The 26,035-nt window shown below is 55.2% G+C and overlaps 1 protein-coding gene across 1 annotated transcript in view; it reads left to right on the top strand.

The window, feature by feature from the left end:
- EPPK1 (epiplakin 1) overlaps window positions 1–15,131 on the top strand; it is a 43,224-nt gene extending 28,093 nt beyond the window's left edge. The window contains exons 7-10 of the mRNA XM_083518397.1: window positions 7,602–7,767; window positions 8,453–8,601; window positions 9,816–9,924; window positions 12,016–15,131. Coding sequence (XP_083374523.1) covers window positions 7,602–7,767; window positions 8,453–8,601; window positions 9,816–9,924; window positions 12,016–15,063 — 3,472 coding nt within the window. The 3' untranslated portion in view covers window positions 15,064–15,131. The remainder of the gene's footprint in view (window positions 1–7,601; window positions 7,768–8,452; window positions 8,602–9,815; window positions 9,925–12,015) is intronic.
- The last annotated feature ends 10,904 nt before the right edge of the window (window positions 15,132–26,035 follow it).

The following is a 26,035-nucleotide window of genomic DNA, read 5'->3' as shown; positions in this document are numbered from 1 at the left end:
GAAACCCAGCCAGGTGGGCGGGGTATAAATAAGACATAAATAAGAATAATAAGAATGAATATTGTTACTATTATTATGACTCCACCTGAAATCCTGGAGAGCTGCTGCCAGGCCGTGTGGGCAACACTGAGCTGGAGGAACCAAGCGTCTGACTCGCTGCCAGAGCAAGCCCTGAAGGGTCTCTACCTGCAGGCTGTGAACCCAGAAACTGCTGTGCAGAGGCACTTACTGCCTCCTGCTGTGGAGAGAAATCATAAAGTTGGAAGGGACCCCCAAGAGTCAGGAATCGTGGCCTCAGGAGCTGGGAGCCACCAGTGGCCTGATCCTCTGTGAATTTGTCTGATTGCCTTTAACGCCATCCAAGTTGGTGACCATCATCGCTGCCTCTGGGAGAGAAGGCCTTTGCTTCACCCTTCTGCCCTGTGGCAAGAAGGGCTTTCTTTCCTCTGCCCCGAATCTCCCAACATTCAGCTCCACTGGGTGATCCTGCGGGGCTCCAGCCTTACACAAGAGGTGGAAAGCCCTGCTGACATGCCCCACCCCAAGCCGAGACTCCAATGGGGGGCAGTTTCTGGGTTGGGTTGCGGCAGCTGAGGCCACATTAAACCCAAGAACCTCTGAGGGGGCCTGACCCATTTCACCTCTTGGCACTGGCTCTCCTCTGCCACACCACGTCCCAATGTCACAGGGCTGGAGGCAGGACCAGTTCCCAGAATCTGGCTGCAGGCTTGGGGGGTCCATGGGCAATGTGTCCCCTCTTGGGCCAGCTCCAGCTCTAGCCACCCTTTAAAATTCCCATGATGCCCCAGCGTGATGTTAGGTCAGGGGCATTGTGGGAAATTAAATGGGGTCTAGGTGCAGCTGCCCTGAGCTGGGCCATGGAAGGAAACTTTTAAGGTGGGGTGGGGAGAATTGGGCAAGGCGTCAGCAGGACACCCTCAGCTCTGGCCCCAGTGCTGGGCCCTGGCAGGATGTAAAGAAGAAGAAGACAGAGAAAGGTTTCTCAAAGATGCGGGGGGGGTGGTGGTTTATTTTTATATTTTGGCTTCAAGGGCTTATCTCACTTGTTCCTCTATCAGCAGCTCAAGAACCATCCAGTTTGAAGACTTTACGGGGTAAATCTCCTTCAAGCTGAACTGCAGTGGGCTAATATAACAATAAACCACCACTCTTTCCAGCATCTCTGAAAACATTTCTCTCTCTTTTTGGTTTACATTATTGGACACTTCCTGCTTCCCACCAGCAACCCAAGGATGCTAGAAGCTGACACCAGCCCTGCCAGTTTCCCCGCCCCAAACTGGGCCGTGATGTGGGCAGTAGGCCAGGGGGTGTCCCAAACTCCATCAATGCAACAGAAAATGGAAAGAAGCCCAGCCGGCCCAGAGGGAAGGAGGAAGCTGCCAGGTGTGGGCAGGGTGCCCCCCAGCGGCCATGTGGCAGACAGGCTCAGCCTCCTCAGCATGGCCTGGACCCCTCAGTGCAGGATTCAACCGTGAAGAAGCGCCCTTGTCACCTGCTCTCCCTTCACCTGAGCACCAGCCGCCTCAGCACCCAAAGAGGGGTGTCTTCATGCCCAGCTCTTGGTGGGCACCAGAGACAGAGGAGTTTCAGTGGTGCCACCCTCTTTTAGTTTGTCAAAGAGCTTTGAGGACCCATCTGTCTCAATCTGCTTTTAGCTGAGATGGCAATTTGTCTGCTGGTTTGAAACTGTATTTTGGCATGAAATTAAGGGGTTATGTTGAAATTGTAAACTGCTTAGAGGTTTTACTACAGTTAAGTGGTATATATGATTTTGTTAATTGAATAAATCAAAACCGATAGTGTGTTTTGACTGAGTTTTAGCCTCCTTGGGAGATTTCTTTCCCTTGTAAGGAAGCCTGCTCCTTACTCCTAAGTGTCTGGGCACAGTGACTGCTCAGTGAGCAGGAAAACCATCTCTCTGCCCAGGCTCAGAAGTGCTGCCCCCTATGGTGTCCAAGTACGTACTTGCTGGCTTCAGTAAGCCAGGGGACCCAGCAGGGGGTGCCAGCTGACCAGGATCTGGCCCTGAAAGAGGGCGAGGAGGAACTCTGCACCAGGCCCTCCTTCTCTGCCACCACTGCACCCAGGTCACGTCACCCACGTTTTAGAATCGAGTGCCTACTGTATGTATGTATGTATGTGCAAATGTGTATCTATCTCTATACATACTGTATGCAGATATGTGTCAGCTGGAGCAGCCACACCTGGCTGAATCATTCAGGTGTTTTCCAAGAGGGCAGGTGGGGTTAGGGGCTTCCACTCCAGGCCTTTGGGAGATGCAGAGAGGGCTCTGATGATCAGAGGGGGGCACCAAAGAGGGGGCCTTTCAGCCCCCCCGTCCTCCTCATGCCCTCCAACATTTCTTTGATGGAAATAGGGACATTCTGTTCTACATCAATGTGCGGCATCTATGTGTGCTGGAGATGAAACGTGGGAGCAGCTTCCTGATGTAGAAGGGTCACCTGGAGCACATGACCACCTCTCTGCCGAACCGACCTCGTAGGGTTGTTGTAAAGAAAAAATGAGTGAGCGAAGGGATCATGTAGAACATCTTCCGCAGATAAGGAGAATGAAATAAAATAATAAAATTTTAGCTGGAAGCTGCCTTGAGTCCCTGACAGGGGAAAGGGTGAGTAATAATAATAATAATAATAATAATAATAATAATAATAATAATACAGAAGCTGTTGAGAATGATCAGGAACTTTCCAGAGAGTAAATTCTATTGAATTCTGGAACTTAGTTCTGAGTAAAAATGCTTTGGATTGGAATGTGAGGCTGCCCAGTCTGGACCCAGTTCCTTGGGAGTAATACAGTGAGACTTACTTCTGAGTAGACGGCATAAGGTTCCATTTACAATAAAGGAATCAACACTCCATGCATGTCCTCTGAGGGACGGGTCTGATCTCTCCACCACTTTCAATTCTTCTCCAGGATGTGGAAAAGCAGAACCTTCTGGGATCAAATCAGACACTGGAATGGCTTCTGGAATTCTGGGACTGTCTCTGGAAAATCAGGACACTTGGAGTGTATGATGCTAACAAAGCAACCCCCCCCCCGTTGCTTTGGGAGGGCGAGGGGCTTTTCTTCGGCCTGGTGGGGGGGAGGTGGACGGCAAGGGCCTCCCAGCCACCCCCACCCCTCCTGGGCCATTAAAGTGGAACAGGAGCATGGAGGGTTTCAAGCCAGTGCTGGAACACAGCAGAAATGTGGGCCAGCCCCACGGAGAGCGGCTGAGTCCACTTCCCTCCGCCTTCCGCTGCCTGGCCTGGCCCTGCTCCGTGGGCTCTGCTTGGCGGGAGACCCCTGTTCTGCTGCAGCCCCTCATGGCACGCCCAGCAAGGCCATGGGGGGGGGCAGGGCTGGGCCTGGGGGGGCAGACCTGGGGGGCTGGGTGACCCTCGGGGGTCCCTTCAATTCAGCCGCCCTGTGATCACGGGGGTCTCTGTGCCATGGCCTGCCCAGTGGCCTCCGCACTTGCCTGACACGGCCCCTGAGGCCACTTAGGCTGGGGCCAGAGACCCCCCGGCAGGCCAAGCAAAGGAAGGAAGGGAGAGTGGAGGGACCCCTCTCCACTTGCAGCCTCTGCCTAAAGCAGAGCCCGCGGAGCCACCAGCAGCTCCAGAGCCTGAGGGAAGTGGAGCGATGGGCCTCCTTGCCAGGAGGGAAAGGTACCCCCTGCCCGTACGGGCCAGTCGTGTCCGACTCTGGGGTTGCGGGCTCATCTCGCTCAAGAGGCCGTGAGCCGGCGCCGTCCGAAGAAACTTCCAGGTCACGTGGCTAGTGTGACGAAGCTGCAGCTGGCGAGCCAGCACCAGCGCAGCACACGGAAACACGTTTACCTTCCCGCTATAAAGCAGTACTTATTTATCTACTTGCACTTAGGGGTGCTTTCGAACTGCTAGGTGGGCAGGAGCTGGGACCGAATGACGGGAGCTCACCCCACCGCGGGGATTCGAACCGCCGACCATACGATCGGGAAGTCCTAGGCACTGAGGTTTTACCCACAGCGCCACCCGCGTCAGGAGGGAAAACGTGGTGGCAAATAATCCAGGGGTTTCCAGAGGCAGAACAGGCAGGAACCAGCCAAGCGCCACAACGGCTGGCTCTGCCTCTGCCTGCTGCCATGTCGGGGCTGGGTTGGGGGGCGGCCTCTGCCCTATCCACCCGCTTCAGGGAGGTCCAGTTGCTGCCCCCCTTTCCCCCTGGGCAACTGAGGGGCTTCTGCTGGTCTTGGAAGCAGCCAGCAAACCTTCCAGGTGAAGAAATGGCCACCTGTCCCTGGGCAGACGGAGGAGCAAAGAGCCGACTGCCTGCTCTCGTGCTTATTACATCTATTTGGAGCCCACATTTTCTTGTAGGTACAGAATGCAAAAACACAGATAAAACAGAAAAAGCTAAAAACATAGGAATGCTAATAATCAACAAGTACAGTGGTCCCTCGGGTTACAAACACCTCAGGTTACAGACGCTTCAGGTTACAGACGCCACTAACCCGGAAGTAGTACATTGGATTAAGAACTTTACCTCAGGATGAGAACAGAAATCGCGTGGCGGCAGCAGCAGGAGGCCCCATTAGCTAAAGTGGTACCTCAGGTTAAGAATGGACCTCTGGAACAAATTAAGTTCATAACCAGAGGTACCACTGTAATTAAACACCAATAGTACATACACACACATAGACACAATTGCAGTGAGGTGCGAAGCTGGACTGGCCAGCCAAAAAGGCAGCAGTGGGAGATGAGCAGACTTGCAGGAGGGAGAGAGCGCATCCTGCCCCCAGGAAGGCCTCGGATGTTGGCGTGACTCAAAAGTGTCCAGCGCTTTAATTAATCCGCCCCACCCCGGCTCAGGGCTCAGCACCAGCACCAAGGCATATGTTAAGCTCCCATTCATTTTGTGGAGAGGCAGGGAGGGGGAGGGGAGGGAGGAGCAGCTCCTGAATGGGCCAAAGGGGGCTGGAAAGGGAGAGTCCATGGCCAGTTCTACAAGGGGAGAGGCAACCTGGGTGGCGCCCAGTCCCTAGAGTGGCAGCGGGCACCTTTCTTGGCATTGGCAGCAGGTGGCCCTGGATGGGGTGGGGGGCAAAGGCAAGTGGGCATGGCAGGCAGTGGTCAGGGTCTTCACACACACACACATTAGAGGCACACTTTGTCCCAGTTAGGGACACATTAACACAAACATTCAGATTCACCCTGACACCCAGTGCCCCCCCAATTCCCTACACCCAGAACCTCCCTCCCTCCTTGTCTCTATCACTTTCTCCCTCTTTTTCTCACACCCCCTCCATTCCCACTTCCCCCCAACTATCTAACGCCAGCCATGAGCTAGAATAGGGCTGTGTTAGGTTTGGGGGCTCAGGCTGGATGGTGGCTGTCCGCCAGGGATTCTTCAGCTGCAACTCTTGCACTGCCGGGCTTGGACTAGATGGTCTCTGGGAACCCCTCCCTGCGCTACCGTTCTGCGAATGCCCTGGCTCCCTCCCACACTGGGGGTAGAATCTATCAGAGGAAACCAGCCAGACCAGTTCCTTTGCTCAGGTAATGGCCTTAGCCGGCCAGTTAAGGACTAGCATTTGCATGAGGGGGAGGCTGCCCTTTGCCCTGGAGACAAAGGGGGGCAAATCCCACCCCCAAGTGGAAGCAGCAGCACCGCCTTGTAAGGGAGGCAAACAAAAGCCAGAGTGTGAGTTTTTGTGTGTGAGTTTTTGGCTGAGGCTGGAGAGAGAGAGGCCTGCCTTGCTCAGTGCTGGATCCCTAACAGGGAGGAAGATCTGCTGTGAGCCCCTCTGCTCAGGTTGCAGATAGGCGTAAATAAAGCTGTATCTCCTAAAAGGAGGTTTTCAGACAGAGGGTGGAAGGCCATTTCTCAAGAATTATTTAGCTGGGGCTCCTGCACTGCAGGGGGCTGGACTAGATGACCCGTGGGGTCCCTTCCAACTCTACCATTCCATGAAGACACCACACTCTTCAGTGACCTTCATTCCAAGGAAACGGAGCCCTGGGGAGCCCCCAGAGTCTCTCCCTGCTCAGAGATTGGGGTGCAGGCAACCGGGGGGAGAAGCTGGTTGTCCTTGTGTGGCTGGATGAGAGCCCTGGCTGAGCTGTGGGGCTGAAGCCTCCCCATGAACAAAGGATGATGATCTTGACATTCGATCTGGGAGGGCAAGTCCTCCCTGCCCAGCTCCTCTCCCTGTGCAAAAGACCACGGCCCCCTCCCTCACCTCTGGCTGCCATCGGCATCCGTCCCAGAGGTCCAGGGACAGGCCTAGAGCCAAGGGATGGAAAGACCCACCTGCCTGCCTGCCTGCTCCCAGCCCTGAACTGGGACCCCCATGGGGTGTCCTGGCGGGGGGGGGGAGTGCCATATGAGAAATTGATGCTGGGGGGGGGGGGCTTGGAGCTACTGACCTCTTTGGGCTAGATTTTACAAGGGGGGGGGGGACTTGGCATTGGTGACCAAACTGCTTGCATTGTTGCCCAGCTCTGGCTGTCAGCTCTCAGCTTTTGTAAGGCTGGCTCCATGGAGGCAGTTACTTTGCATTTATTTATTTTTTGCAAGTCAAGTGCTTGACTTCATTTAGGGGGAAGCGGTCAGGAGTTGAACCCGGGACACCTCCATCCGTCCAGGCTCTTCCAGATGCAGCCACAAGAGGGGGGGGACCTTTGAGAGCAGCTGGAGGAAGGGAGGCAGGCTGGCTGTGCCCCCTCTGCTGCCACACCCTGCACTCCAGAGCAGGCTCAGCTGGGAGCAGGGAGGGCATGGGAACCCCCACTGGCATTCTCCTCCCCTGGGGGGCCCTTGACCGTGTCCGTCCCCCTGCAGTGGCTCAGTGCACTGGGATGACAACCCCTCTGCAGTCTTCCCTGGGCCAGATTGTGCCTGCCCACTGTTCCCTCGCAAAGAGGAGGCGGCCTTCCTTGGCCCAGCTTGGCTATGGGGGGGGGCACCCTGGGCCTTCATTTCCAGGGGCTCTGAAAGGCTTCTCCATGTGGGGCAGGATGGGCTCTGAGGGCAGAGGCTCCTCTCCAGGGTCTTCCCCCTTGGCAGAAGGGGCTTCCTCCTCAGCCGCCTGCCTCCTGGGGGTGTCAGAGGGGTGGCTCAAGCAGCTCTTTCAGTGGGGGGGGGCTTATTGTGAGGAGCTGCTGGCCTGGTCTTGGGGGCTCCTTGACTTCCTCCAAGGAGCAGGGCTGGGGGGCAGCTTGGCTGTTCTCCCTGCCCCATCTTCTCCTCCCCTCGAGCCCTGCGAGGTCAGCTAAGCTGAGAGAGGCTGAGCTGCAAGGCTGCGGTGGGATTGGGACCCAGTTCTCCCTGGCCCTCCTCTGACCCCCCCCCCACCACTCCAGCATGGTGCCTCCTGCTCCTTGTGCGGCATTCAGGTTTTATGCTTGCTTCTGTTTGTGCTTCCACATTAAAATGGAGACGCCTTTCCAAAGTGCAGGGGCCAAAAATAACCCCACCCCCCCACCCCACCCCGGTTGTAAAGACCCCTCCCCTTCTTTGGGCCTATGGTTCCCTGGTGGCAAAGGAGGACCCGGGGAGGCGGGAAGAGGCTTCTCTCTGCCCTGTTGTTGTGGCAGCAGCGTGTGCCTGCCCCACACCTTGGCCTGGCAGGCAGGGCTGGGCCATGTGTCATCGCTGGGCGGGGTGGCCAGCTTTAAAGCCGAGGCAGCAGCACCTGTGGGACAGTCAGAAGAGGCAGCCGGACGAGGCAGAAGAGATCAGCGCTTCACCAGGAGCCTTCAGGTAGGGGCTGGGGGCACCTTCTGCGGGGCACCTGAGAGGTGCCAAGGCGGGAGAGGTGGAGGCAGCAGTGCCTTCCTGCTCAGATACCTCAAGAGGAAAGTAGGCAAGGGCATCCCTTGCTAGACCCCCAGGATGGGGTTGCCCAGTCAGGGTCTGGCAAGGAGCCCAAGGATGAGGGTGGAGGAGCCATCATCTCCAGCCCCCTCTCTCCAGCGGGGCAGCTGGCGGACCCCTCACCCCCTTGAGTTCAAGACCTCCCTATCCTCACTCAGTTTAAAAGGTTGTGGGTGGAGAGGAGAGCCTTTCCGACCCAGTTAAGTAGGGAAATGAGGGAGGGATGGCGGAAGGGATGGAAGGGGGTTCTGGCCAGCTGCTGAAGCAGCCAAGTGGAGGCTGGAGACCAGCCCAGCCCCACACGCAGCTCAGTCGCCCACTGAGCAGCATCGAGAAGAGGCTGCAGCCTTCTCTCCAGGAGCGCTCCCACCCAGACACGGCTGCACCCTCCGCTCTGCACCCCACTTCCAATGGGGGCCTGGGCCACAGTGACGCTTAGAGGGCAAAGCTGCCGGTTCCAGCCCCCCAGCCCCATGGGGAGCCCACAGGAGGCTGGCCAAACTCCCTCATCCAGACGTGCCCCAAGTGTGGCTAAGATACCTGCCTGTTTGGCCCCCCAACTCTTCCCCAGCCCCAGGGGCTGCAGGATGCAGAACAGGAGCAGGAGGAGGTGCCCAGTACCTTGTTTGCAGGAGCTCAGCACCAGGGAGAGGAGGCTGGGCTCCTGGAGGGACCTCCTTGCTCAGCTGCTGGCCAGGACCTGGAAGTAGCAGCAGTGGGGTGAGAGGCACTCAGGAAGGGTCTGCAATGGGGTGCTTGTCAGGAGAGGAGGGGATAAGGGGCGGATCCTGCTGGCCTTAGTGGAAGGCCAGCAGCTCCACCAAGCAGTGCGGGGGCACCCCTCTCTGCACCCAGCTGCCGCGGCCTCAGAGGGGTATCCGATCCCACTACCCCGTGTTTTGGTGCCAAGTCCCTCAGGCCCACCCGGGCCAAGCCAGAGCACAGCCTCTCCCCGCTTCCCTGTGCCAGGCTCATGCCAGCCCCACAGGTCCCCAGAGAGGCTCAGGGGCCAGCTGACCATTAGGCAAATTGGCCCCAGAGGCAGGAGGCCATTTGGGCAGTTGTGCTCCCGGCTCCTCCTCCTCCTGTTGTTGTTGTTGTGTTGTTGTTGTGTCATTTCCTCTGCTTGGCTGGCCCTGGCAGAGCAGGTGGCCTCTGCCTCCAGGACTCCAGCACCGGGCCAGCCTCCTCGGGTGGCAATTAGGCAGGCATGGAATGTGGTTGGCTGCCTCCTGGCACTCCAGATGCATCCGGCTCCATTGGCCTGTCACTCACCTGGAGGAGCCCAGGCAGATCCCGTCTGCCTCTGAGAAGCCACAGTGGGAGAGAGGGAAGCAGGAGGGAGCAGGCAGCCTTTCTGAGCCCCTGGACACCAGGCCTTGAGCAATGCCAGACTGGGGGTGGGGTGCAGAAAGTTGTGTCCCTCTCGTGATCGTAGATTCAGTGAAGTTGGAGGTTGGACGTCCTTCCACATGAAGCACACGGTTAAAACTATGCAGGAGGCAGCCATGGCCGCCAACCTAGATGACCTTCATCATCATCATCATCATCATTAGCCCACCTTTTCCCCTGATGGGGCTCAAGGGCAACTTTGGAAGAGAATCAGACAGGTGCAGGGAGAATGAGCCTAATGGCCACAATGGCAGCATCTTTTCTTGGCTGCCGGAGGTGACCTTGCTGGGAAGGGCCAGTGGGGAGAGCTCTGCTGCTGCGGTTGCTCTTCGGGGCTTCTTCCCTCTGGGACCCCCTTTGCCCACTGAGAATTGGATGCTGGACGAGGGGGCCCCCTCTGGCCTGATCCAGCTGCTGACATTCTTCTGAGGGGCTCTTGGCTGCATTTCCCAGGGGTCCTCGGCTGCATTTGCCACTAGAGCCCTGGAAGCACTTTTGTGTTTTCACTGCAATCTGGTGTGTCATTTATTCCACATTTCAAGGACAGCCCTGCAGGATCAGGCCCAGGTGGGCCCTTCTAGCCTGGCCCTAGTTTCCCTCATGGCTACCCAGATGCCCCACTGGGAAGACCGCAAGCGGGACATGGAGGGGGTACAACCCCCCCTCACTGCTTTTTGCACTACAGCACCCAGCCCAGTGGGGTAGACTGCCTTTGCAGACAGAGGTTCCACTTAGCTCTAACTGAAGTCATAACAAGAGTCCTACTGGCCAAGAAGATGCCCAACAGGGAAGCTGGCAAGCGGGACAGGGGGCACCCACAGCCCTTGCACCCCTTGCCTGGCACGTCATGCGGACTCCCCTGTGCCTGTACCATGTGGAAGGGGTTCAGGCACAGGCTGCAGATGGAGGTTTGCCAAGCTAAAGTGGATTAAATCCCTCTTTTCCCGAGCGCCACAAATCCACTTTTAAAGAGCAGCAGTGTTTAGGAAAGTGAAGCAGAAAAGAGTGTGGGATGGAGGATACCCAAAGCCCTGCAAGGAAATTGGGAGAGGGGAGCAGGAAGCAACGCACAACTTCCCTGCAAACAGACTGCTCAGTAAAGACTGGATTTAATCTAACCTCTGCATAAGCTTTGTGTGAGCAAATTGGGAAGGATGCAAATTCATTACTTACTTATTTCTTTCCGGAGGTCCGTTCTTAACCTGAAACTGTTCTTAACCTGAAGCACCACTTTAGCTAATGGGGCCTCCTGCTGCTGCCGCGCTGCAGGAGCACAATTTCTGTTCTCATCCTGAAGCAAAGTTCTTAACCCGAAGTACTATTTCTGGGTTAGCGGAGTCTGTAACCTGAAGGGCCTGTAACCCGAGGTACCACTGTACTAGCGATTCCTGCCTTGCAGAAGGGAAGAGTAGATTCTCCTTGAGGTGCCTTCTGACTGCAGTCCTATTGTTCAATGATTCTGTTTCCGCAGTCACAGGAGGGGAGAGTGTTGACCTTGTGCCCGAGTCCTGTTTGCTGGTTTTCCCCCAGGGGCACCTGGGGGGCTACGGGGAGAAGAGAATGCTGGACTTAGAAGGGCCCCTTTGGCCTGATCCAGCAGCGTTCTTCCCAACTTCTTATGCTCACTAATTGGTGGTTGGGGAATGGGGCTCCCCCCGCCCGCCCGGCTGCCTCTCCACACTGGCCATTGCAGTGGGTGGGGGGTGAGTCAGAGCCAGGGGCCGGTGGGTCTTCTCTGCCCTTTCTGCTCCAGCTGAAGGCTGAGGGTGTTTGCATCCAAACCTGTCTCTGTGACTCTGCGACTGAGCAGGGAGGGCAAGTGCTTGCCCCAGGCACGTTCACACAAACACAGAGAGGAAGAAGGGTGTGTGCAGTTCCTGTGTACACGCGCCCATCCCCCGAACCCTGCCTCCTGTGTGGTTTCCCCAAATTGTTCCAAAGGAGCCCTTTTCCTCCACTTCCTCCCCAGCAAAGTGGCTTTGCTCCACCACAGCCCCAATTAGGTGCATTTGGGGCATTACCTCACCAGGCAGGCAGCCCCGCTTCCAATTTGAGCACTAGATGAGCCAAAGCGAACAGCGCCAAGCCCCAAAACACGGCAATTAACATAATGACGCAGGTGAGTCGACAGCCTGTGGACGGACGGATGGAGGGCCTGCAAACAGGTTTCCTGGCTGGGGGCAAAGACAGGGTCACATGCCTGGCCAGGCCGGTCTGGCTGAGCCCCGTGGCACAAGCAGGGCGCCCTCTTTGTCTTCTTCTTCTTCCTCCGCCCGCGGCCCCAGCAGCTTAGCGTCAGGTCCCACTTGTCCTGAACCGGTGGAATCCCAGGAAGCAATTCCTGTCACAGGAGGTCTCAGCAGAGGCCCTCCTCCAAGGCAGCCTGGCCAGGAATTCTGCCCCAGGACCAAACACCCCCCTCCCCCCCCCCCGGCACCAGGCATCATCACCAGCAGGTACTGAACTGGCACAGTTACCCCACCTGGTGCCTGAATAGTCAACAAAGGAGGGGCAGGGCTGGCACAGGAGTGGGCCAGACTTGTGGGGAGGGGACGTGTGCTGGAGAATCATCCTAGAGAAGTGTCTGGGAAGGGGCTTGGTCTGCATTCTCACGTTTACCCTGGAAAATGGCCGTGAGCTAGCCTTCTCTAAGCCAATGCCCTCCTGGCATCCTGGACCTTCGCTCCCACTGTCCCCACCTGCTGGCGATGCCACAGCTAAATGACATTGCCGACTGCTTGGCCTGTGCTGCTTATCCCAGAGATGTCTGGGGCACACCTCACAGGGCAGTTGTGCATCTCCTGGCAGCCAGCAAGGGAGCAACCTCTGCCCAGGGCAGGATCCAGACGTGCCACCCAGGGCCAACTTTACAGGTCTGCATTTGGGACAGACAGCAGGTGTGGAAATGCTCCCCTGCCTGCCTGGCACTGGCTGCTCTCTCTTCTTTGCAAAACAGCCTCCCTTGTGACCCCAAAATGGGAGCACAGTTGTCTCACAAAGTCTTTTCTGCCTCTCTCTTCCTCCAGAGACTTTCTTGCTTCCCCCTGCACGATCACCCACCCAGAAGACACGCCTGGACCCCCTTGCACCCGAGCCATGCCACAGGACAAGCACCTCCCCAAGGGGGACACGGACGCCGCCCCAATAGTCCAAGTCCGTGAAGAGCCACGCTGGCCCTTTCCGTGTGCGACCGACCTGAGCGAGGACCATGTCATTGCGGGCATCCTCAAGGAGCCTGGCAAGGAGAGGCTGAGCATCCGGCAAGCCATGCACCGAGGCCTCCTGACCCACGGGACAGGTCTGGCTCTGCTGGAGCACCAGGCCGTCTCAGGCTACATCGTGGACTTTACAAACAACCGGCTGCTGTCTGTGAGGGACGCCAAGAACGCTGGCCTGGTCGACCGAGAGCATTTCAACACTCTCCTCATTGCAGAGAAGGCCGTGACAGGCTACACTGACCCCTTCTCCGGGAGCAAAATCTCCCTCTTCCAGGCCATGAAGAAAGGCCTGCTCATCAAGGACCACGCCATCCGCCTGCTGGAGGCTCAGGTCGCCACAGGGGGCCTCATCCACCCCATGCACAGCCACCGCCTCCCTGTAGAGGTGGCCTACAAGTGGGGCTACTTGGATGCAGAGATCTTCCACCTGGTCTCCAACCCTGCCAACCACACGAGAAGGTGCTTTGACCCCAACGCCCGCGACAACCTCACATACCTGCAGCTGCTGCCCAGGTGCTTTCCTGACCCTGTCACTGGGCTGCTGATGTTTCAGGTGATGGACAAAGGGTCTGTCCATGTGGACGAGAATCTGCGGAGGTGCCTGAAGTCTGCCACGGCCCAAGTCCACGTGGGGCTTTTCCAGGGCGAAGAGGTCTCCATCTGGGACCTCCTCTTCTCCAGGTACATCCCCCGGCACAAGAGGCAGGAGCTGCTGAGGCAGTACAAAGCAGGCACCATCACCCTTGAGGAGATCACCCAGACCCTCACGACCATCATCACCGAGGTGGAGGCCAGAAGCAACCCCAGCTGTGTGAAAAAGCAAAGAGCCACCCAAACAACAGCGTTTCCGGAGGCAGAGAAGAGCAAGCGGACATCCGAGCGGGACGAGATGGTGAAGGCCCTCAAGTCCAGGGTGGTCAAGGTGCCTGCTGGGGAGCTCTGTGGGAGGAAGGTCTCTGTGTGGGACTTGCTCCACTCCAAGTACATCCCCAAGGGAAAGAGGAAAGAGATCCTGAAGCTGTACAGGATGGGCATCCTCAACATGGAGCAAATTGAGACGGTGGTCACGGCCATTGTGGCCAAAATAGAGGAGGAGAAAGCCAAAGGGCTGGGTCAGGTGACTGGCATGGCGAAGGGCGAAGGGGACAGAGCCGACCACCAGGAGAGACAACTGAAGCAATCTTTGCAGTTGGTGCGTATCCCTGTGACCTTTGGAGAGTTTAAAGGGCAAAGTGTCCCTGTGCTGGACCTTCTCTATTCTAAATATTTCTCCCAAGAGAAGAGACAGGAGCTGATGGAGCTGTACAGGACAGGGGTGCTCAGCCCTGGACAAATGACACTGGCTGTTAGTGAGACCTTGGAAAGAGCAGAAGCCAGCAAGAAGAAGTTCTCCATCAGAGTGAAAAGTCGGAGCCGAGAGTCATCAGGAACCAAGGAGGCCAAGGAGGCCAAGGAGGCCAAGGAGGCCAAGGAGGCCAAGGCTGTGGACCCCTCACCCAACAAGCAATCGGATGATGTGCTGAAGGCCAAAATGGTCACTTTGCCCGCCGGAGAGTTCCGGGGCCAGCAGGTCTCCGTGTGGGACCTCCTTTTCTCTCACTACATCACAAGAGACAAGCAGGAGGAGCTCCTGAGGAAGTACAGAGATGGCCAGTTCAGTGCTGAGGATCTCTCCTCCATGCTCACCATCCTGGCTTCGCTGCACGACCTCTTCTACACTCTGGAACAAATGCCAAAAAAGGCCCCAGCCCAGGAGGCAGCCTCTTCCCCAGCAACATCACTTGAGGAAGACGACGACGAGGAAGACGACGATGACGACGCTGATGATGATGACGACGACGAAGGGCAGGATGAGAAGGACAAGGTCTTGAAGTCCAGGATGGTCGAGGTCCCTGTCGGCGAGTTCCGTGGACGCAAAGTGTCCGTGTGGGACCTTCTCCACTCCAAGTACTTCCCAGAGAAGAAAAGGAAAGAGGTCCTGAAGCTGTACCGGATCGGGATCCTCTCGGCTGACCAAATGGAAAAGGTGGTCACGGGCATCGTCACCAAAGTAGGGGAGAAGTCGGGCGAGGGTCGGCGTGCCAGCATCTCCAGCCAAGGGGCAGGAGCCCCCAGCGAGGCGAGGAGCACCGGCTTCCCCCAAGACAGCCCCTCAGACAGGACGGTGGAGGTGCTCACCTTCGAGTTCCCCCTCGGGGAGTTCCAAGGCCGGAGAATCTCCATGTGGGACCTGCTCTTCTCCACGTACATCTCAGAGGCCAAAAGACAGGACCTTCTGGCGAGATACATCACAGGAGCCCTGAGCAGCCAGGAGATGGTCAGCATCCTCTCTGCCCTCGTCGTCGAGGCGCACAGGCAGAGAAGCTCCACCAGCATCCCACACCTGTTGGGCCTCCTGCACCCTGAGGCCTCGTACATGATGTTTGGGCCGTCCCAGGCCCAGTCGGGCTCTGTGCACGACCTGCTGCAGTCGCACGAACAAGAAGCGCCCAAAGCCGGGAGGGTGACCTACAGTGAGATCACCATGACCACCACCGTTGTGCATGGGCCTGAGCAGCAGAAGCCGGAGTAGCTCTGGAGCAAGGCAGCCGCCAGCAAGCGGCAGGTTCCAGAGCAGAGAGCTGCTGGCGGCTGCAGTGGGGGGGGGGCAGCAGAGCACCCCCTTCTGGGTGGGGGAGGGGGAAAGGGGAGGCCAAGAAGGGAGGGGGAGGGCAGGGGATACTAGTGTAAGTAGGCCACTATAAGAGGGAGGCTGGGGGAGGGCGAGGGGGGTTAATTGGGGAAACAGAGATTTGGGGCTCCATCCAGGCAGGCAGTTCAGCCTCATCTGCAGGACAGACCGGCCAGTCCTGATGCAAAGAACTGTGCAGTCTTCAGCCCTCCCAGGGAATTGGAGGGAGTAGCTGTGGGGGGTGTGGAGGGTACCCAAAGGAGACCCTTAGCTGGCCAGGAAAGGACTACCACTACTGAGAAAGAACTTTCTGCTAGTAAGAGCCGTTTGACCGGTCTCCCTTGGGGGGTGGGAAGCTCTCCTTCTTTGGGGATTTTAAATAATAATAATAATAATAATAATAATAATAATAATAATAATAATAATACATTTTATATATATCCCCCCTCCCCAGCCAAAGCCGGGCTCAGAGCGGCTAACAACAATAAAAGTAACACAGCATTCTAAAATCAATTCATTTTAAAACCAATTCAAAATCAAATTAACAGCAACCATTGGGCTAGAGTTCTGTGAGGATTACCAAAGGAGGGGGTCAGGCTGTGCCCTGGCCAAAGGCCTGGTGGAACAGCTCTGTCTTGCAGGCCCTGCGGAAAGATGTCAAGTCCCGCAGGGCCCTGGTCTCTTGGGACAGAGCGTTCCACCAGATTGAGGCCACGGCCTAACCTTTCTGTGGCCTGGGATCTCCAAGATGTCCCGGATTGGGATCCTCTTGGCTGACCAAATGGAAAAGGTGGTCACAGGGGAGGAGAAGTCGGGTGAGGGTCGGCGTGCCAGCATCTCCAGCCACGGGGCAGGAGGTTGGACGGCCACCTGTCATGGATGCATTAGGTGAGGTTCCTGCCTTGCAGGGGTTGGACTAGATGACCCTGTGGGGTCCCTTCCAGCTCTACGATTCTGTGATGATGAGGTTGGTGTGAGAGAGAGAGGAAGAGACCGTGATGGGGCTTCTTCCTGAGGTCCTGAGCCTGCTTCCCCCTGGCAGGGCGAGGGAGGGGGAACTGACCTCAGGGTCGTCGCCCCAAACCAGGCTGCGATCTGCAGGCAAGCAGGTGACTAAGAGCAGGAGGAAGGCGCTTTGGACTCGGTGCCAACCTGCAGCTCCAAAACACGCCCAGGGCACCGTGTCCCAGAAAGGCCCCAATCCCAGTGGCTCTGCCAGGTGGGGGAAGGGGCTGGCTCGGCCAGCAGGGCTCTGGGACCATGGGGTTGCCAGGCCCTTCCGTGGGGAGAGGTATCCAGACCTCCCTCTGTCAAAGCCACAACCAGCCACAGAGGGGGAGTGCCTGGAAAGTCCGGGGGGGCAGGGAGTGCCCCCAAAGGGTCCTAGTAAGAGGTTCAGTCAAAGTTAGGAAAGATTAAAGTTGACAACATTAGTGATGAAGAAAGTGAGGGCGGAGTGCAGGAAGCCCCCCCCCCCCCGGTGCTTTGAAGGCCTCCAAGCCTAAGGCAGGCCTGGTTGCACTGCGACAACAGAGCAGCAGCAGCAGCAGCCGAGTTTTGGCTTCTAGAATCGTTGAATTGTAGAGTTGGAAGAGACCCAGAAGGTCATCTAGTCCAACCCCCTGCAATGCAGGAATCTCCCCCAAAGCAGCCATGACAGGTGGCCCCCCAAACACTGCTTAAAACCTCCAAGGAAGGAGAGTCCACCACCTCCCTCTGGAGACAGGAGGAAAGCCTGGGTGTCCCTGGTGTGAAATCCAGATACAGAGAGTGAAATGTGGGGATCAGAAGGCAAGAGAGACCAAGGGACGGATCCTGGCAGCAGTTGCTCACTGGATCAAGTCATGGGAGACCAGCATGGGCAAGCTGCCCCTTTCTATTGGTGGCAGTAACCAACTGGGGAGGGGGGTCATGGGTGCTCCCCTTTTGCTGATGCCACATTTGCCTGCAGCTGAGGAAGAATGGAACAGGAGGAACGGAAAGGCGCTTGGCCCAGCGGTGGCTGCCTGTCACTGCTGACCAGTTCCCAGCATGCAGCGCTGCAGAATCGATGATGGGAGAAGCCATGAAAGGATGAGGGTCAGCACAGCCACACGGAACCTCCCAGGGTGTTTCGTGTGGGTCATTCGCAGATGGCCCCACAGAGTTCCTTCTTCTATTTTAGTCCCTGCCAATAAAGATATTTCTGGACCTTCTACTGGTAGCCTGATTCTGTACCCCTGCCTGGGTCCCAGAGGCGCTTGGAGCCAGGCCCAGTTCCAAAGGGCTTCCTTTCACCCCACAGATTTCCATTTCTCTTGAGGCCAGTTATGCAAATGTTTCGTTTTTGTTTCTGGGATTTCTACCAGCTGTCCCTGTTGACCAAGGCCTCAGCTACACAGCTGCAAATAAAATGTTTTAAATGTGCTATATACAAATGTGACACTAGATGATGACAATAAGCTATGCAAAATTCAATGTATTTTCCAAAAACGTGGTTTTTTAAAAAGCATTTCACAGCTTTTTTTATACCGGTATGTGTGTAGATCCCACCCCAGAGTGATTCGTATTCTGAGTCACCTGCCCTTGTGTCCAGCACCTGTCCCTTTGCCTTCTGCAAAAGCCTTGTTAGGCCTTGTTAAGATGTTGCTGACATGTGACTCCTCAGAGTGTGAAGAGTGGAGTCATCCTGCCTCTCTTGGCTATGCACATAAATTCTTGCACATAAACCACACAGTGCTGACTCTTTCAGACAGCAGCTGCAGACCAGAGTATAAATGTGGGGCAAATGACACAGTGCAATATGGAGCAATGGCCCAGTTCTCTGAGTGGCGAGATCTCCAAGGCTTCTGTTTCTCTGGAAGGAGGAAACTAGAGGCAGAACGGATGTTTTGAGACGTGGCTGATTTCCAGGCTGAGCACAGGTGCCCTAAATTCCCTGCTCCTCACCAGGTACCAAGGGGCACCCATAGATCCTCCAGAGAGTGGCTCAGCCCTCGGCCTCCTCCTCTCGGCCTCACCACCCTTTCTGGTTGTCATTCCTCTTGCAGCTTCCTTCCTCCACAGCTTCCCTTTCACAGGTGAGAGTCAGCACCTGACCCAGCTGAGGGAAGAGGTGGGCAGGTGGGCTTGCTCCTTCCAGGCTTGGAAAGAGCCATCATCATCATCATAAGGCAAAGTACTTGATCATCTCTGGCCACCCTGCTAGCTCCAAAAGCTAAACATTAGGAAGAACTTCCTGACAGTAAGAGCTGTTCGGCAGTGGAATTTGCTGCCAAGGAGTGTGGTGGAGTCTCCTTCTTTGGAGGTCTTTAAGCAGAGGCTTGACAACCATATGTCAGGAGTGCTCTGATGGTGTTTCCTGCTTGGCAGGGGGTTGGACTTGATGGCCCTTGTGGTCTCTTACAACTCTATGATTCTATGAAAAGCCCCCTTCTCAACCAACCCCAGTTCTAGAAGCACGGGCAGGAGATCCATGGGAGACTGTTCAGAACTATCTTCCCATCTCATGGTAATTGCACAGGAAGTTGCCTCCTATCAACTCAGACCGTTTACCTGTAGAAGCAGAGATGAGTAGAGTTGGAAGGGCCCCCGAGGGAACTGCAGAATCCCTGACAAATGGCCTCCCAACCTCTACTTAACAACCACCAAGGAAGGGGAGTCCAACACCTCCAAGGGAGTATGTTTGGAACAGCTCTTACCTTCAGAAAGGTCTTCCTGGTGTTCAGTTGGAATTTCCCTTTTTGTCACTTGACTCCATTGGTTCGGGATCTTCCCTCTGGAGCAGTAGAAGACAAGCTTGCCCCACCTTCCATTGAGAGCCCTTCAGATGTTTGGAGGTGGCTCTCAGGTCATCTCTGGGTCTCCTCTTCTCCAGTCCACTCTGCCTGGTGGGTCTTTCCATCCCGGTCTTCCCACCCTCCCCTTTCACACGGAGAAGGGCCTGGGGGTTGAGCAGGGACCCTCTGCCTGCCAAGGAAGGGCTCTGCCACCGCAGCAGGCACTGAGCCAGATCCAGCAACATCTGGCGATGCGGGTGCTCAGGGCCTGAGCCTTCCTGTGAGAAGAGCGGGGTGTCCCGAGTGGGATTTGTGAGACGCTGGAGCGCACGTGCCCAACAGAGCCCGGCTGCGCGTCGGAGCAGGCGGCGCAACTCCTCGAGGGGACCCGCACCTCCAGCCCGGCCCTTCCCTCGCTCTTGCCGGGTGGAGGGGGCCGCGGGGGGGGCTCCTGGGCGGGCCTGGGGTCTCCACGGCCCCCTTAAGGGTTGCTTCACTCGAGGGTTTCTCAGAAGGGTCGGCGCCGGGACCATCGCCGTGGGGAAACCAGGGGCGCTGCCCTGTGGGGGGAAGGAGTCCGGCCCGGGCGCTGCGCCACGCCGCGCCCCGTTTCGGCCGTCGAGCTGCCTCGCTGGCCCAGGACGGCCTCGCCCCGGCAGGGAGCCCGAGGGGCCCCTCGACCCTTCCCGCGGGGTCGCCCTCCCTGCGCCCGGTGAGCTGCAAAGGGCGCCTGGCCGGAGAAGACGCGGCGCCTGCTGCGCGCCAGACTCAGCCGGCAACCCCGGGAGGAGCGCGGAGGCCCGCGATGCCCCCCCCCCTAAACGTCTGGGGCGGCTCCGGAGCGAAGAGGGCGCCGCAGCCGTTGCGCCTCGGCTGAGCCCAGAATACCAGCGGCCGCAGCGGATTGACTCGGCACAGGATGCAAGTTAAAAGCCAGGCATCCTGCCTGCAAGTTTACCATCTGAAAGACACCACAAAATGAGAGTTTAAAAAATCCTTCCAGTAGCACCTTAAGAGACCAACTGATTTCGTTATTGGTATGAGCTTTCGTCTGCATGCACGAAACTTAGTTGGTCTCTAAGATGTTACTGGAAGGAATTTTTTAATTTTGTTTTGTTAACGGAGAAATCCGAGGGCTCCCTTGGACAAAAAAACAAGGACTGCAGCCAGGAATCCCAGAGCAAAACAGCAGCCAGTCGGCTTGGTCTTGATTGAAGACGGTCGCGACAGGACTCCCACCAGCCACCAGGTGGAACAAGATGGGGGCCCCGAACAAAAGACCCCCAGACTTTTATTAGCTGCTAATCCCCCATGTTACACCCCCCAAAGTTCATCACTCATACATCATGGTTACGTCATGAAAGGGGAGGTCTGGCGGCAGTAATCTGAGCATCCTGGACCCTGCCCCATGGTTCCCCTTGCCCTCCACCAAACACCCTTCAAGTGTCACAAAAGAGATGTTTACATTTCCCTGTTTCCCAGCCCAGTTAATCCCACCCTTTTGTCTCCATCTGGGTTTGTTATTCCTGGAATGGTACCTGTCTGGCCCTCAGGTATCAGGATGCCAGGAATTATCCCTCAGGCAGAGGGGCTGCTGAGGAGCTGAGCTCACATGTCTATAGGGATTTCTGAAGTTTTCCCAGTCAGCCACTACATAGATACACTGATCAGTGAATTCTTACATTTGGTATCGTGCAGCAAAGGCCCGTTGAACAGAAAGGAAGAAACTGTTGTAGCAGGAACCCCCCCACCCTAATCATTCTGTTTGTACAAACTTCACACACACTCACACTCACACATTACATACGCCACATTTCTGTTATAAATTCATAGAAAAATCAACCATACATCGGATTGCACTGTTCCATTTTTATTTTACTCCATATGACAAGGACTATCAAAGGGGGGTGGCTTGGTTCTGGTCAGCCATAATCCCTTCACCATCCCAGCACATCCACAGGAGCCCTGCCCAGCTGCTATGCCAACCCTGATGATCCCAGACAGAAGACAATCAAGATCACAAAGAACTTGCATATGGGAGTGGATTCAGCATGGACTGAAACAAAGGACAATGATCAGATCTTCCCTCTGGGGGCAGGAAACTGCAAACTCGCCTTTGTCTCCTGGAAGTGACTCATGGGGAGGGGGAAAGGAGGAACCAGCCAGGTGACTGGACACTCAGGTTACCACCACAACTCCTCCCTCAACCCCTCCTTTCTGTAATGTATGCATGATGTCAACCCCTCCTTTCTGTAATGTATGCATGATGTTTCTGGGGGTGGGCTTGACCTGGAGGATGGGAATTTTCAAAAGTTTTATCTTTCTGGGTCTTTCCTCTCTCCTGCAAGTGAGGGGAACACCCTGTTGCAACAGTTCAATAAAGGCCAAGCCTACAGGCTGCTGTTTTGCTCCAAGTTATCCTGGTTGGTGTCTTTGTTTTTGTCCAAGGGAGCCCTCGGATTTTTCCGGTAACACTGTGATGAAGTGTTTTGTGGGGGAAAGTCACAAAAGTCACAGAAGTGATTGTGCTGATTTTGGTAGTGGGCTGCATGTGCATGATATCTGCTGGAGGGGCAACCCCCCCCCCCACCTATACATAAATTCCTGCAACTGTTTCTACTACTACAGACCAACACTGCTACCTCCCTGTAAACAAAATGAGAGGGGGAGGGAGAGGGAGAAGGAAAAACCCAGACCTTGCCTGGGAAAGTTCCACAGCTGTTCTCAGGGTCAGATTTAGGTTTGATGAGGCCCTGAGCTACTGAAGGTAATGGGGCCCTTTATATGTCCAGCTGTCCTTTGTCAACAACAAATTGTCACCTTTTTGTGTGTTTTTTGTGTACCATATGCTACATGGTAATTTATGGTATATGGTAATTTATGTTGCCATGCAAGCAGTCCATGCAGAATGTAGGCACCCTATATATAGAAATGAGCGAACCAGTGATATTTTAGGGAGCAGGCTAGCAGGTGGGGCCCATGACTTACATCATAGGAGCCTACACAACACAAAACACTGTTGCTGTACGTAGGTTTTATTTTATTTGTTTTTTATTCTGGCAGTTCCCTCACTGTGAGAAGTGAGGTTACAGGGAACCAGGCACAGGGCCTTCTCGGTAGTGGCGCCTGCCCTGTGGAACACCCTCCCACCAGAAGTCAAAGCAATAAGCAACTATCTTACTTTTAAAAGACATCTGAAGGCAGCCCTGTTTAGGGAAGTTTTAATGTATAATGCTGTATTGTGGTTTTTAATATTTGGTTGGGAGCCGCCTAAAGTGGCTGGGGAAATCCATCCAGATGGGCAGGGTATAAATATATTATTATTATTATTATTATTATTATTATTATTATTATTATTATTTCTTATATTTGGGAAATGTACATCCAGGTTTTTTTCCCTTTGATTTTTGGGGGTCCCCAAGAGAGTGGGGCCCTACGCTATAGCTTGTTTAGCTTCTACGTAAATCTGACACTGGCTGTTCTTGCAGTGAGCAGCTGTGCTGTAAAGAGGAGCGGAAGGAAGCTGCTTCTCCCAGGCTGAATGGCAGCGGCTGCTCTTTCTCCTGTGCCTCCTCCTGCCCCTGACACGCAGCTTTCTCAATCAAAAGGAGCTGGAGTATTTCTGATGTTTTGCCTAGTGGAGGTTCGAAATGAGCCACATCCTTGGGCTTCGAAATACCACACCGTGTGGCTGCTGGGGGTGGAATGGAGGGCTGCACTAAGAAGTAGGGTGGGTGTAGCTGTGCCTGGGCACCAATGCAGGTGCCCAGTCACTGTGGGTGCCAGTCAGCCAGCTCCCCCCACCTGTGGGCTGCTGCAGCTTCTGCCAGGAGAAGAAGAAGCCCCCGCCCCAGCCCCACTTTCTCTTCTGGGCCTTTGATGTGTCCCATGTGGGGCTTGGCCAGAGGCGGACAGGAGAGATTCTGCTGCCTTTCTATTTAGACTCTGCTATTTTAAAACTACTAAGCATTTGCTGGCATCATTTGTCACCTGCCTATAAGCTGCCTTGTGAGAGTCTTTGTCTAAAAGGCAGAATGTAAATTAAATATAGAAATAAAACAAGGGCTGCTTTCCTGGGCACGCCCAGCTGGAGGGGGGGCAGATGTAGGAACGTGGCTCTTTTGCATGGTTGGGATGGAGCTATGCTTTCTGCCCCCCCCCCCACTGGCCTTGGCCACCCTTGCTTCCTGTGGGAGTGAGTTCCATAGTTTAACTGCGCTCTGTCTCTTCCGCCTTGCCTGCTTCCGGCTGCAGCCTCCAGCTCATCCTGCCTGGTGCTCAGTGCCTGGCCAAACGCTTCTGCCCCAGGATCCTGAAAACTGGTCTGGTCCCGTCTGTGTTATGACTCCTGTTGGCATTTACCCCAATAAGTGTCTTGTGCATAACACAAGTCACACTCTTTTAGGCCGGCCAATTAGCCTAATTGCAAGCTGGTGGCTTCCTGATCTCAGCCTGACGTGAACCAGGATCATCCTTCTGCAAATTCCTTTCTATTGTATGTAAACTCCCCTTCTAGGCCTCTGCTTGTGTGTAAACTTAGCAATTCCTTGAAGGGAACTGAGGCAAGGGGTGTGGGTGGGAGCTCAGCCTGCAGCAAGGGATTCTGCTCAGATCCTGGAGGAGTCCCTTGCTGCTCCTTCCCTTTGCAGAACAGAGGACTGCTGCCGGCCTGTGATGGTGTCAGGGTGGACTTGCTCTTGCCCACAGCCCCCCCCCTTCTTGCCAGCTGCTCAAAGGGCCCAAGGTAGGCTTAAAAGAGGAAGAACCAGAATAAGGCAGGTAAAAGGTAAAGGGACCCCTGACCATTAGGTCCAGTCGTGGCCAACTCTGGGGTTGCGGCACTCATCTCGCTTTATTGGCCAAGGGAGCCGGCGTGCAGCTTCCGGGTCATGTGGCCAGCATGACTAAGCAGCTTCTGGCAAACCAGAGAAGAGCATGGAAACGCCGTTTACTTTCCCGCCGAAGTGGTACCTATTTATCTACTTGCACTGACGTGCTTTCGAACTGCTAGGTTGGCAGGAGCAGGGACCGAGCAACGGGAGCTCACCCCGTTGCAGGGATTTGAACCGCTGACCTTCTGATCAGCAAGCCCTAGGCTTTGTGGTTTAACCCACAGCGCCACCCGCATACATGCAGCAAAATCAGCCCAGATGAAACGAAAGAGTTCAAAAGCATTGGCTTGAAGAGGCTTCGACAAATTCATGGGTTCCGCAGTCAGAGACAGTCATGCTGGAAGCCACAGGAGAGAAGATTGTCCTGGTGTTCCAGTCCTGCTTTGGGGCTTCCATAATGTTCACCTGGTTGGCCACTGTAAGAACAGGATGCTGGCATAGATGGACTTGGGCGTGAGGGAGCTGCCAGGGCCCTCTTCTGAGCTGCTGCCGCCCCCTGCAGGAGGAACAGGCACTTCAGCCCATCCTAGAGATCCAAGGAGCCGAGAGGCAAGCAAAGGACTCCTCTGGGCTCCTTCCAGGGCCTCCCACTGAGCAGGTACGGCCTTAGTTTGGGGCAGCTGGACCCACAGTCTACAAGGCCGCTGCAATGGCCTGCAAGGCTGCATTGCCTTTAAGGTGACATAACCATGCATTTCTCTGGGGGAGGGAGTGCCCAGTCTCCCCCCACCCACCCCAGGCAGGCCTCCTATTGACAGTGGTGGTGGGTGTTTCTGGCATAAAGGGAGGGTTTATTTCTGTTGTGGAGAAGATGTTTCAAACCTGAGTTAAACATGCGTTATATAAACATTTTGGGGTTGGCTTTTACTGCCTGTTATGGAAAAAAATCCAGGGTGAGAGACTACTCAACAGCCCAGATCATCGGAGTGCAAGTCCCCTGTGGGTCTACGCAGTCAGAAAAAGAAGGAAGTTCCAGCCAAGTAATTGGGAGCGAAACAACGGTCCGTAGACCACAATCTTTACTGTTGCGCAACAGGTCCCCACAGGAGTAAGAACCACAAGCATGGGGTGACACTGAAATAAAAAAAATTAAGGTCTTATATATATAATAAATGTTCATGAATGTACCAGCCAAGCATGTACATAGATATGTGGACCACATGTATGGAGCAGCACAGGAAGACCGTCCTGAAACCATTTTGACTCCCAAACTGACCAAATGCAAGGAGGGAGGGGTGAGGGAACCTTCCCATTGTCTCAGGAATTGGGTAATCACCATTTCAAAGGAATGGCCAGACTACCAGGAAAGGCAATCAGATAAGGCATTGTCAGATAAGCTGGCAGACAGGAAAAACAGCAACATTCAAATTTCTGTTGTAGACCGCCTTTTCTGTGATGTAGGTATGATGTATCTGGGTGATGGTCTTGGGTTACACCCCTTCTGTGATGTATGTATGGAGGAGTGGTCTTGAGGTCCAGGGCAGGGAATTTAAAATGTCTATTTAAGGGCCGGCACACCTTTGTTCTGGGCCTTCCTCCTCCTCCTCCTGCTTTTGAGGGGAGCACCCTGTTGCAACAGATCAATAAAGATCAGGCTTACTAGCTGCTTTGCTTCTCAATATTCTCTGCTTGGCCTCTGTTATTTTCTCCTACCGATAGGGAACCCACTTAAGGACTCTATAAGGATACTCCATAAGGGGGAAAGGGCAGATTTTGTTTCTGAAGCCATTGTCACAGGCCTCCCCAAATTGTGCTCTTTTGACTGTATTTGAAGGATTTGAAATAACTCCTAGGAAAGGATTTTCCAAGATACCATATTTTTCCGTGTATAACCCCCCCCCCCCCGTGTTTTGGTAAGGATTGCCCAGAGTTGTTGAGCTTTTTGGGGGGAGGATTACCACCTATCCTCTGTCACCTCACCAACAAAAGCCGCAAATCGCCCACCCAATTACTGCAGCGACAGCCAATCAACACCTTATCTTGCTGCAGCAGCCAATAACACGCCCAATAGCAGCTGACAATCTCCGGCTCGCAGCAGCAACCAATCACAAGTTCCCCCATGTACTATCCATGTATAAGACTACCCGCCTTCCTTTAACATTCTTTCTTAGTAAAATAAACCTACTGTTATACACGGTGTTGCAGGAATTTATGTATGGGGGGGGGTTGCCCCTCCAGCAGATATCATGCACATGCAGCCCACTACCAGAATCAGCACAATCC

This window comes from Podarcis liolepis (assembly GCF_965112155.1).
Source record: "Podarcis liolepis genome assembly, chromosome: 8".
Taxonomy (NCBI): Eukaryota; Metazoa; Chordata; class Lepidosauria; order Squamata; family Lacertidae; genus Podarcis; species Podarcis liolepis.
Note: the sequence above shows the minus strand (reverse complement) of the source record. Positions and strands in the feature narration are given on the sequence as shown.